The sequence below is a fragment of the Dipodomys spectabilis genome, unplaced genomic scaffold (assembly GCF_019054845.1).
Source record: "Dipodomys spectabilis isolate Male_0828 unplaced genomic scaffold, ASM1905484v1 ptg000015l, whole genome shotgun sequence".
Lineage (NCBI taxonomy): Eukaryota > Metazoa > Chordata > Mammalia > Rodentia > Heteromyidae > Dipodomys > Dipodomys spectabilis.
In genome coordinates this window covers 8,799,100-8,812,583 of record NW_024870692.1, presented here as the reverse complement: position 1 = coordinate 8,812,583, position 13,484 = coordinate 8,799,100, and the positions used below count along the sequence as shown (strand labels likewise).

At 37.8% G+C, this 13,484-nt stretch overlaps 1 protein-coding gene across 1 annotated transcript in view; it reads right to left on the bottom strand.

Moving 5' to 3' along the window:
• The window catches only part of Mcmdc2 (minichromosome maintenance domain containing 2), a 37,669-nt gene that overhangs the window by 23,157 nt on the left and 1,028 nt on the right, over positions 1-13,484 (bottom strand). The window contains exons 4-8 of the mRNA XM_042666561.1: positions 10,068-10,263; positions 8,822-8,944; positions 8,598-8,702; positions 4,386-4,511; positions 1,368-1,605 (exon numbers count right to left, since the gene is read on the bottom strand). Of these exons, the coding sequence (XP_042522495.1) occupies positions 1,368-1,605; positions 4,386-4,511; positions 8,598-8,702; positions 8,822-8,944; positions 10,068-10,263 (788 nt within the window). The remainder of the gene's footprint in view (positions 1-1,367; positions 1,606-4,385; positions 4,512-8,597; positions 8,703-8,821; positions 8,945-10,067; positions 10,264-13,484) is intronic.

Genomic DNA, 13,484 nt, shown 5'->3' with positions numbered 1-13,484 from the left:
AAAGATCCAAATTTCTCAGCCTCCTAAGTAACTATGATTACTGGTATGAGCCACTAGTGCCAGGCTCTCTACCTTTCTGTTGTTTCAGAATTGCATACAAGACATTCAATAAAAATCTGTGAGGGGCTGGGAAGGTGGCTCAGTGGTAGAGTACTTGCCTTGCATGCATGAGGCCCTGGGTTCGATTCGTCAGCACCACATAAGCAGAAAAAACCAGAAGTAGCACTGTGGCTCAAGTGGTAGAGCACTAACCTTGAACTGAAGAGCTGAGGGACAGTACCCAGGCCCAGAATTCAGGCCCATGACCGGACCAACAAAACAAATCAACATAAAAAACCCTGTGAGGGGCTGAGAAGGTGGCTTAGTGGTAGAGCGCTTGCCTTGCATGCAGGAGGCCCTGGGTTTGATTCCTCAGCACCACATAAACAAAAAGAAAAAAAGCTGGAAGTGGCGCTGTGGCTCAAGTGGTAGAGCACTAGCATTGAGATGAAGAGCCAAGGGACAGCGCCCAGGCCCAGAGTTCAGGCCCCACGACTGAACCCAAAAAAACAAAAAACAAAAAAAACCCCTGTGAATATTTACGTATATTTTGGCAGAAATGGGGTTTGAATTCATGACCTTGGAATTGCTAGCTAAATGCTCTACCAACTTGACCCATACCTCCAGCCCTTTTTATTTTTCAGATAGTGTCTTGTGATTTTGCACTGGTTTCAGACTACCTCCACATAACTCTACCATGACACTTGGTTTGTTTTGAGATAGAATCTTCCTGTTTTATCTGGGCTGGACTAGAATAATAATTCTCCCATATCTTCCTCCCATCTAATAGGAATTATAGACATTCACCACCATGCCCAGCCCATTATTTATTATTTCCAGGAGGCTGAGACCTAGAGGATTGGGGTTTACAAAGCCAGACCAGGCAGAAAAGTCTAGGGACTATATTTCCAATTAACCAACAAAATGCCAGAGGAGGTGCTCAAGAACATACGGCCCTCAGTCCTAGCCCTGGTACCACCCAAAACAAACAAATTAAAAAAAAAGGAAAGAAGGAAGGAAGGGAAAGAGAGGGAGGGAAGGAGGGAGGAGAGAGGGAGCTATAAAATCAGAGCACTGAGTAGATAATATTGGAAAAGGAGTGAGGAAATAGGTTGAAATGTTGAGTGGTTAGATTCTCAAAATACTGAAAGCATATATTCCAGCTCTCAATTCATGTTTTAGAAGTTTTGAACTTCATAGATAAAAATAGATACAAATACTATATAATTTGGATGGGTTTGAAATATTCCCTTTATAATACTAATGGGAGAGACTTAAGCAGTTCTGTAATCGATTATAATTTGAAATTTTCATGACACATACTTTACCTGTCTACAAGTATAGTATCACTTGTTACAATTAAAATATCCAAGTAATCTTCAAGCTCCTTGTTACGGTCACTTGGCTGTACTAGACTCAGCAACAAACAGAGTTTAAGCAAATTGTAAGTACCAGGAGGAACAATCTGTGATGCAAAGATATTGGCAAGTATTGCTGTAAATTTCCAGCATGAGGTGGAAGTCAAGGAGAGAAGACATCTGAAGTTATCACTAATTCCTGAAGGAACTAAAAGAAATAAGGCAAAAATAGGATGGCAGTTATTTGGTTCCATTTATCCAAAGTATCAAATTTTAGTTTTCTAAAATTTGTCATATTTGAATTGTGTGTGTGTGTGTGTGTGTGTGTGTGTGCGTATGGGTATGAGTATGTGTATGTCAGTCCTGGGCTTGAACTCAAGGCCAAGGGCCTCGCCCTGAGCTTTTGTTCTTAGGGCTAGGGCTCTACTATTTGAACCACAGATCTACTTCTGGCTTTTTGGTGGTTATTGTAGATAAAGAGTCACAGTCTTTTGTGACCCAACTGGCTTCAAGCACTCCTCAGATCTCAGCCTCCCAAGTAGCTGGGATTATAGGCATAAGTCACTGGTGCCCAACTGCATTTTTTATAATGACATGAAATTATGATTGGTGGTCATTCTTTTCTATTTTATCCCAGGAAATGAGATAAATCAGTCGCCACAGGTGCCCACATAGATTAGGTGTAAGTTGAAAGCATCTATCTCACTCTTCTTTGAAAACCTTGTGAACAAGCAGATCATGGGGCTCCTGTATTTCTGCTCCTATATTCTTCATGTTTGAAATATTAAAATCTTCAATGAAGACTAATGAGAAGAATGAGAAATACTAGAATGCTTCATTTAAAGAAAAATGTATAGTGTACTATGTTGAAAGCACATATATTGTACTATAACATTCTAGATCTTCTCATATTTTTCAACTAAAAAGGAAATGATTTATTCAGTTTGTCAGTTTGGGAAGAACAAGTATGCATGAACAATCTAGACTCTCTCCTTTTGGGCAGCCATCACAGACAGAGCAAACATTTACTGTATTCATCCATGTCCAGGAACTAGGATGTCTACTTCTGTCTAGTTCTTTCTACCTTTGTTTGCTTAAATCTGCCAAATTCTAGACTTCATCATAAGAAAGCTCACTTTCCAGCCTATATATAAGTTGTATTCTGCAAACAAATTTTAAAAATCTTAAAACAACTCACAGTTAAAAAATAAATGAAGCTGGGCGCCAGTGGCTCACGCCTGTAATCCTAGCTACTCAGGAGGCTGCGATCTGAGGATCACAGTTCAAAGCCAGCCCAAGGCAGGAAAGACCGTGAGACTCCTATCTCCAATTAACCACCAGAAAACCAGAAGTGGCGCTGTAGCTCAAGTGGTAGAGTGCTCGCTTTGAGCTGAAGAGCTGAAGGACAGTGCCCAAGCCCAGAGTTCAAGCCCCGTGACCAACAAATAAATAAATAAATAAATGATCAGTCAGGTGCCAGTGGCTCACATTTGTAATCTTAAGAAGACTGAGACCTGAGAATCAAGGTTAAAGCCAGTCTGGGAGAAAGTCTACAAGACTCAATCTCCAACTAACCAGCAAAAAGCTAGACTGGAGATAAAGTTCAAGTGGTAGAGCACCAGCCATGAACAAGAAAGCTAAAAAAGAGATCAAGGCCCTGAGATCAACGCCAGTACCTGCTTACACAAATATCCATGTAAATGATCACTAAACTATGGTCTATCAATGCTTGCTTTTTGTCAACTTTTTTTTTTTTTTTTTGCTAGTCCTGGCAACTGAACTCAGGCCTGGGCACTGTCCCTGAGCTTCATTTTTTGCTCAAGGCTAGCACTCTATCACTTGAGCCAGCGCCACTTCTGGCTTTTTCTGTTTATGTGGTATTGAGGAATCATACCCAGGTCTTCATGCATGCTAGGCAAGTACTCTACCACTAAGCCACATTAACCCCTTCGTCAACATTTTTGATCTTTTACTGGTTCTCTTCAAGATGAGTCAAGGTATGCAAAATCCTTTTACGTTTAAATTCAACGTGGGCCTTTATTACTGTAGATGGTTACATAGATTCTAAAAATCCTTCTCTGTTCAAGACTTAACCAGGTTTTTCTATCTTTAGATATTTGTAAACCAAGTGAAAAAAGTAAATCTCTCATTTTTGTTTATCTAATGCTAGGTTATGTTGGAGTTTTTAAAGGAATTATTAGTAATAAAGGTGATATTCTGGCCTCTAAGCTGCCACTATCTTACTGTCCTATTTCAGAATTTACATAAAGCTGCCATTATTTTACTCTCTTATTTCAGAATTTACATAAAGAAGGAGGTACTGGTGCCTCAGGAGGCTGAGATCTGAGGATCACAGTTCAAAGCCAGCCTGGGCAGGAAAGTCTAGGATTATAGGCATGAGCCATCAATACTGGGCTCATGAGACTCTTATCTCCAATTAACTACCCAAAAGCTGAAAGGAGAGCTGTGTCTCCAAGTGGTAAAGTGCTAGCCTTGAGCAAAAAAGCTCAGGGATAGTGTCCAGGCCTTGTATTAAAGCCCCCAAACTAACACATACAAAATAATAAAACAATTAAAAATGAAAGAGCTATTTATTTAGCTCTTTAGACCACATGTTACTTCAAATTGTCTCAGCTATAAAAGAAAAACTAATGTTTAAAGGCTCTCTGCTGATCTCTAATTCTTGGTATCCTAAAACATTTTTGCCTTTCCCTTCTTCACTCCCTGTGTCTCTCCCTTTTTCTTCTCTCCCTTCCTTCTTTTTCTTTGTCTCTTCCTCCATAGCATTTAATATCATAAACTATTTTATTGATTAGTTTTTTTTTACTGACCATCTACTATATGATTTAAGAGTAGGAACCTTGACTGTCCTATTTATGACCCTGTTCTTACTTGCTAAGGAAAATGCCCATCACAAAGTAAATAATAACTATTTATTGAACAAATGGAATTAAATGTAAAAATTTGTTAAGACATGATTTTCTTTACCATTTGGATTACAAAGAGTGATGCTATTTGCTTCTATACAAACAGAAGTTTGTGAGGTTTTGACACAGACTGGAATTCCAACAATTTTATATTCATTTCCCATTTTCATCTTGTTTACTAATTCATCTAAAATTAAACACAAAAGAAAACAATATTCACTAAATTAAACTTTCACGTGGTCATAGGATTCAAAGGTCCAGAACCAGTAACAATTCAGTAGTTGAATTATTAATAATATATTCAGATATATTTGTTTAGTATATTTCAATGTACAATGGCACCCATAATGCAAACTGGGGCAATTCTACTGCTGATAAATACTGATACATGTATGCAATAGGAATTACCTTCAAGAAGCATATGATATAGCAACTACTTTCTTAAAATGTTATCAAGAGAAAACAGATTATCTAGTTTAATATGTAATATATGTGCATTAAATGTTTATAAAATGATCTCATAAGTAACAGTATTATTCAGAAACAAAGTAATGTTGAAAGGTGTCACTCACTATAATATATGTAAGCTACTTATAGTTACTTATTAGTTAAAAACTGTAAACAGTTTTTTTAATCTCTATACATGAAAAACTTTGAAGGCAAGTGACTAAGAACTAAATAACTATTAAGTGGAGAAGTGATATCTATATGTAGTTCCACTTGCCTCCAAGATCTACCCTTTTACAGGAGTCTAGATTCTTCTCTCACACCTCCAGCCCCGTGGGCAAAATTTTGGATGAGTTCAAAGTTTATTTTTAAAAAACACAATAAAAAATATGAGTCTCCATTCCAAAATCAAAAGTTGGTTGGTCTTTTTTTTTTTTTTTTGGTCATGGGGCTTGAACTCCGGGCCTAGGCACTGTCACTCAGCTCTTCAGATGAAGGCTAGCGCTCTATCACTTGAGTCAAAGAGCCACTTCTGGTTTTCTGGTTGTTTATTGGAGATAAGTGTCTCACAGACTTTCCTGCCTTGGCTGGCTTTGAACCGCAATCCTCAGATCTCAATCTCCTGAGTAGCTAGGATTACAGGCATGAGCCACCGACACTGGGCTATGTTGGTTAGTCTTAACAGAAAAAAAGGGTTTATAAGGAGAAGCAAAGATTAACTTCTCTACATGTAGATCAATGACTCCTTCCCTCTCTCTGGATAGATAGGTAGATAGATAGATAGACAGATAGATAATCCTCTCTCTCTTTCCCTCCCTCATACTTCAACTATAAAAAGTATTCTGGTGTATCCTGTAGACATGAAAGTAGAGAGCTATGCTCCACAATTGAGAAAGTATAGAAACAAACAGAAACACTAACAACAAACAACATTAAACAGAAATAAATTAAATAAAGGATGGAAAATTAATTACAGGAAGAAAATTAAAAGAGACTATCATAAATAGTTTTTCAACTGTTTCCTATAATCTTAGACCTTGGTTGATGTGTCCTTAGTTCATAGAAAAATTAGTTCATAGTTCCTAGTCCTTAATCAAGAGGAAAATAAGGATACTGGGAAGACTAGATAACTCTTTTACTATCAATCCAAAAGCCCTGCATCTAGTCATTTAATTATAAATAATTTAAATTTAAATAATTTCTTTTTGATAAGGTCTTGCTCTGTAGTTCAGGATGCCATTAAACTTGCAATCATCCTGCCTTTGGGATTATAAACATTTGAGTTCTTCAGAAGAGTTTATTTGGAGAAAAGTTTTGTACTAAAATGGAAGCTGGAACAGGGCACTGGTGGTTCACTCCTGTAACCCTAGCTACTCAGGAGGTTGAGATCCAAGGACTGTGGATTTGAGGCCAGCCCCGGCAGACAAGTTTGCAAGACTCAATCTACTTAACTACTCCCCCCCAAAATCCAGAAGTGGAGCTGTGTCTCAAGTGGTAGAGTACTGATCTTGAGCAGAAAAGCTCAGGGACAGAACCCAGGCCCTGAGTTAAAGCCCCAGGACCTGCACAAAACCAAAACCAAAAACGCAAACTGGATAGCCACTTAAATAAATAAATAAATAAATAAATATTTGTTGTTTTTGTTCTTGTTTTTGTCAGTCATGGGGGCTTGAACTCTAGGCCTGGGCGCTATCCCTCAGCGCTTCAGCTCAAGGCAAGCACTCTACCACTTGAGCCATAGCACCACTTCCAGTTTTGTGGTGGTTTATTGGAGATAAGAGACTCATGGACTTTTCCTGCCCGGTCTGGCTTTGAACTGTGATCCTCAGATATCTGCCTCCTGAGTAGCTAGGGTTACAGGTGTGAGCCACCGGCATCCAGCAGCCACTTATATTTTGATGTTGAGTGTGATATAGATAGAGATAGAGATAGAGATAAATTGAAAACACAGACTTTGAGGCTGATTGCCTGAGTCTTGTCTGTACAGCTTACTAGCTGTGTGACTTTGCTCTCTACCACTTGAGCCAACTTCCAGTTATGTGTGACCTTGGACAAGGTATTTAACCACTGTGTGCCTCAGTTTCTACACTGTAAAATGAGAGATACATTTTAAGAATGTGTTAATAGAACCTGTGTTAGGGTTGCTGTGACTAAATAATATGCAAGAATGCTTGGTACATAGACATTGCTATATACAAATTAGTTACTATTTCCTTTTTCTCTTTCTCCTTCCTTCCTTCCTTCCTTTCTTTCTTCTTTCTTTCTTTCCTTCCTTCCTTCCTTCCTTCCTTCCTTCCTTCCTTCTTTCTTTCTTTCTTTCTTTCTTTCTTTCTTTCTTTCTTTCTTGTCATGGAGCTTGAACTCTGGGCCTGGGTGCTGTCCCTCAGCTCGAGGAGAACACTCTATCACTTAAGCCACAGAGCCATTTGGGGTTTTCTGGTGGTTAATTGGAGATAAGAGTCTCACAGACTTTCCTGCCCAGATTGGCTTTGAACCATGGTCCTCAGATCTCAGCCTCCTGAGCAGCTAGGATTACAGGCATGAGCCACCAGTACCTGGCTTAGTTACTATTTCTAAGTGTAAATGCCTGACTCATCCTGTCCTAACTTTCCTAACTCTTATATTTCCTAACCATGATTTACATCCAGTATCTTTCTTTCTAAGTTTCTTTAATTTTGCCCCAGAGGAAAAGAGCCCCTGTTTTCACAGCACTGGCTTCTTGATAAAGATTCATTTGTTCCCTGAGTGATTGTTACTATGAGTGATTTCTTCCTACATGGTAGACTATTTATGGTGTGTGTGTGTGTGTGTGTGTGTGTGTGTGTGTGTGTGTGTGTATTAGGGCTTGAGCTCAAGGCCTTGAGCTTTTACTCAGCTTTTGCACACATGGCTGGATTCTATCACTTGAACTACAGCTCCACTTTTGCTTCATGGGTACTTATCCATGCTATTCTCCATAGTTAATCATATATAAATGTTAATTCAATTATTTTTAAAATACTGAGGTTTTACTATGTGCAGCAAAAAAGCCAGTCTTAGGGGCTGGGAAGGTGGCTCAGTGGTAGACCGCTTGCCTTGCATGCATAAGGCCCTGGTTCGATTCCTCAGCACCACATAAGCAGAAAAAAAAAGCCAGAAGTGGCATTGTGGCTCAAGTGGTAGAGTGCTAGCCTTGAGCTGAAGAGCTGAGGGGCAGCACCCAGGCCTAGAGTTCAGGCCTCACTACCGGACCCCCCCCCCCAAAAAAAAATAAAAAAAGGCCAGTCTTTACTCTCACCATGCTTTTATTGCAAAACGATAATCTTGATATTAGCTAGGCATGGTGGTGTAGATCTGTAATCTCAGCTATCCATGAAGCAGAGACTGAGAGGATTCTGATTCAAGACAACTCTGGGCAAATTAGCTATCTAATTAGCTAATAATTAGCTAAGCTAAGACTCTATATCTTAACAAACAAGCTAGGTGTGGTTGCTACTCCTATAAACCCAGCTATGCAAGAAACTTAAGTAGGAAGATCAAGGTCTGAGACTGGCCCTTAGCAAAAAGTGAGACCCTATTGATAAATAACCAAAGCCAGCATGAGGCTGAGGCTCTGAGTTCAAACTCTAGTGCCACCAAAGAAAATAACAAAGACTTTAAAAAAAAAAACCCTCCGATATTAACATAAGATACATGCATATAGGATGATGGGAGATCATTGCCATAAAATGACTATGACTCTAGGATATAGCAACCTAAGAATATGACAACTTGTAATAATTTATAGTTTAAAAGCATGAATAAGTCAATTCCATATTTTATAGCAATTTGCTTCAATTCTACATACCTCTCAGAAAAATTGTAAGAGATTGAAACCTAAATGGCTGGTTTTTAATATATCCTTGAAAAGCATGAAGAACTTTAGTGGTAATTATTTCAACTATCTGTTTATCTTCAAACAAGAAAGAAAACAAATTAATTATTAGAACATATATGCAATTTTGCTTTTCACATTAAAATATAAAACACTATTTTGAAAATTATAATTCCAAAATGTAAATGCATTTTTACCACCAAGTACTCTAAATTTTCTGTCTTCTTGAAGTGAAGATGAACAAAGATTACACAAAAAGTCATTTCTTACTGTTGATGATTCTGTAGCACCAGGCATGTGTACTCTTATATACTGAAATCCTGAAAGAAAAAAAATGCTTTCAGATTTGGCTATTTTCAGTAATTTAGCACTAATTCAAAGCATGCTTAATTCAATTTTGCACTTAGGTTCAGAGAAAATCAACTAATGTTCACTATATGGCTTTATTATTTATTTATTTATTTGAGATAGGATCTCTCTATGCAGCCCAGCCTGACCTCAAACTCTCCTACCTTGCCCTCTCAAGTGCTGGGAACATGGGTGGTTCTTCTAGGTACTATAATAAAGCATTGGTAATATGGTTGTTTTAACACACAATTTTTATATGTAGCAATGAGAAACAGATAATTGCAATATGTAGCATTATTTGGAGAGTATACAGACAGAAGAGAAGCATGACATTCAAGTCATTGAGGTGGGGTAATAAATTAAATGATGTCCTAAAGAGTAGACTGACACCAGGCACTAGTGGCTGACATGTATAATCCTAGCTACTCAGGAGACTGAGATATGAGAATCTCAGTTTCAAGCCAGCCTGGGCAGGGAAATCTGTGAGACTGTTATCTCCAATTAAAACACCCAAAGAACCAAAAGTGGAACTGTGGATCAACTAGTAGAGCCCTAGCCTTAAGCACAAAAGCTCAGGGTCAGTGCCCCAAGACTTCCCTTCTCCTTCAACTCCCCTTCCCCCCAAAAAGGATTACTTAAGGTACTAAACATGAAACAATGTATGAAAAGAGCCATATTTTAACATTATAAGAGTAATTGTTGGGCTGGGAAGATGGCTCAGTGGTAGAGTGCTTGCCTTGCATGCCTGAGGTCCTGGGTTCGATTCCACCACATAAGCAAAAAAGAAAAAAAGAGAGAAGTGGCACTGTGGCTCAAGTGGTAGAGTGCTAGCCTTGAGCTGAAGAGCTGAGGGACAGCGCCCAGGCCCAGAGTTCAGGCCCCACGACTGGACCCCCCCACATAAAAAAAAGAGTTCTTGTTAAACTGCTGGGTGGAGGGAAAAATGCATTTCAAAATTATGCAAGTAAAGTTATAAACATTAGAAGACAATCAAATTTCCATTCATGACAATTTGAAGTAACTAATAACTGTAAGCATGATTTTAAATTAAACAATATATTACTGGATGCTTTGATTTTACATTTTAATATTTACCCTTCGAAAGAGGACATGCTTCATCCGAACAAAGAAATCTTGCACCTTGTGAATACTTGGTTACAGTTGTCATTGCAATCACAATTCCTTGCATCATATAAAATCTCTGAGATGTATAATCAAATGGAAACTCACAAAGATCAAGACCATAACTTGGCAGAGGAGGTAAATGTGTTAATTTCAGCACTATATTAATCTGGTAAGAACATAAAATAGTATTAATAAAAATTGCAAATACAATTTGACTTTCATTATGATACAGAAGTTCACTGTAGAGTAAATCAAGTAATGATTAGAAGTCATTGTTGGGGCTGGGAAGGTGGCTCAGTGGTAGAGCGCTTGCCTTGCATGCTCGAGGCCCTGGGTTCGATTCCTCGCACCACATAAGCAAAAAGAAAAAAGCCGGAAGTGGCGCTGTGGCTCAAGTGGTAGAGCACTAGCCTTGAGCTGAAGAGCTGAGGGACAGCGCCCAGGCCCAGAGTTCAGGCCCCACGACTGGACCCAAAAAAAAAAAAAAAAAGAAGTCATTGTTAACAATACTAGGGTTTGAACCCAGGACCTCACATTTGCCCTTTACTACTGACCCATACCCCCAGCCAAAGAAAAAAGATTCAAAATTAAACAAGTAAAAATCTTATAAGCTAACATTTTAACTGAAAGCATCACAATGAGCTAATATATAAAACACATATAGCTTGGTCACATTCACTAAATAATAACAATAGTGAATAGTGCCCAAATTTTTACCTCTAAATGTCATTTCTCACTTGGGCTCCCAGTAAGAAATGACTGGTGTAACTCTTGGATGAAAAATATTCCAGATGGACTTGGGGCATTTTCTTATGGCAGAAACTAAGATAACTATAAAAAATGAATGGTATGTATCAAAAGGACATAAAAGCAAACTTGAAGGGATATGCTCTCTTCAAAGATCAACAGTCTGAAAATATATGCATCAAAATGAATGATAGAATTTCATTAAAATGTATCAGAAACAAAACAATGGAAGCTCACACATGTGAGCCCAATACTTGAGGGAAGTTGAGGCAGGAGGCTTTCTAAGTGCCTTGGGCCAACCTGGGCTACATAGTGAGATTTTTTTCCCCTCAGAAAGTCAAAAATGAAGAAAAAAAATCAGACATACTAAAAAGTTGATGAGTTCCTCATATTTAAAAAAATAGTCACTGCAGCTAACAATGAAAACTTTACAAAACTTTACTCTGGTGCCTTGCCTGTAACCCTAGCTACTCAGGAGGCTGAGATCTGAGGATTGTGGTTCAAAGCCAGCCCCAGCAGGAAAGTCCATGAAACTCTTATCTCCAATTAACCACCAGAAAACTGGAAGTGACACTGTGGCTCAAGTGGTAGAGTGCTCTCCTTGAGCTGAAGAGCTGAGGGACAGCACCTAGGCCCAGAGTTCAAGCCCCAAGACTGACCAAAAAAAGAGAATAAAACATTTATCTGGTATCCTATACAATTTCCTGGAAAACTATATTTCAGAGTAACAAAATAGTTGATGAGAGAAAACATATTTAATTTTTGTATATTTTAAGGAAAAACAATGAGTTTAACATATTTTCAATTAAAATGTAAGAATTTAGGATTTTAATTTTCTTAATTTTGAATCCAAGTCTTTGTACATGCTCAGCAGACCTCTACTGCTGAGCTATATGCCCAACCCAGAAAATTTACAGAGAAATTCTGGCTAATAAATTCACAACAGATGGTAAAATTAGGAAAATCATAATTTTCCAACTCCTAATGAATTAATAGGTTCTGGGGAAAGTTAGATGAAAGCTGAGAGACAATTGTACAATAGAGGGATCAGAACAGTATCACCTGAACCCACTACTTAATTGTAACATGACTAATTAAGATAACATGATATCCTCCTGACAGAAAGCAATATGGGGTAAATGTCACTAGTTCTGATGTATTCTTGTTAAGATGAGTTGAATTGGAATTTAAGTTTCTAAAACTTATTTCTTATTTCTTCTTTTAGATCTATGGAATAAAGAGGAATAATTTAAGTAGATCACAAAGACACAATCAGAAAAATCTAGATTATGTAAACATTTATAGGACAATGAACTAGTCTCCTCAAAAAGTCAATGGTATTAAGAGGGAAAGTGAATGGCTCTATATTGAAAGAAACATAAGGAGATATGAGGACCAATTATAAGGTGTGGCTCTTATTTTTATACTGAATTGAACAAACTAACTGAAAGACAGTTTTGTTTTATTTTGTTTTGTTTGATAATAGTGATATTGGAGTTTAAGCTGAGGGCCTCTCCCTTGCTGGGAAAATGCTCTACCATTTGGGCCATACACTTTAGTTATTTTTCAGATAGCCTTGCACTTTCTGCTTGGAGGCCAGTCTTGGATAGTGATCACCTGCCTATACTTCTAGTAGGTAAAGAATCCCATAGCTGGGGGTACAGATATTCACCAATATGCCCAGCCCAGCAGATTTGCTGAGAGAGGTGTTGCTAACTTTTTGCCTGGACTGGCCTCAACTCAATTTTCCAAATTTATGACTCCCTCAAATCTGAGATTGCAGGCATGAACTGCCATATAGGCCTTGAAAAGTATTTTTGAAACAAATTGGGCAAATGTAAATGTGGACAATATTAGATGAAACCAAGGAATTATTGTTACTTTTGTAAAAGGGCACTGTAGTTATATAATAAAATCTACAATTTTTAGAAGATTATACTAAAGTAACACTAAAGTAATAGAATAAGATTGCCTTCAAAATATTTAAAATAAAAATAGATGATGCACATATGCTACACTGAGTTTGAGTGGCAAGTATACTGAGGTGCACCATACTTATAACTTTATTTTTGGGTATGTTTGAAGAATTTTACTATAAAAATGTCTAATCGTCAAGTGAAAACATGGGAAATAAAGATACACATGTAAAGTACTTGTGATAGCTAATCTTGATTGTCTACTTGAGTGGAATGAGACTATCTAGGAGATTAGTAACACTCAACTCTGGATGTATATGTAAGTGTATTTGAAGAGAAGATTAACTATTAGGGAAGACCTGCCCTAAATGTGACTAGTTTCATCCTATAGGCTGAGGGCCCAGATAGACTAACGGGGAGAAACAGAGATTACAACAGTGAATTATTCTCTTCTTTTCTATCTCCCTACCTGCTCTCCATCCTAACTATCATCATGTTACAGGCGCTGCACTGCCAAACTCTCCCTACCAGGATGGATTGGAATGTATGAACCCACATTAAATAATTCCTCCCTTTAAATTATTTATGTCAGACATCTTGTCACAGTTTTGTAACAAAAATCTAACACAAAACATTCTCTAGAACTTGGGAAAATGTAGTGTCTTTTTAGCAAATAAAACTATGAATAGAAAATATTAATTCACAAGTAATTATGAAAGTTTTC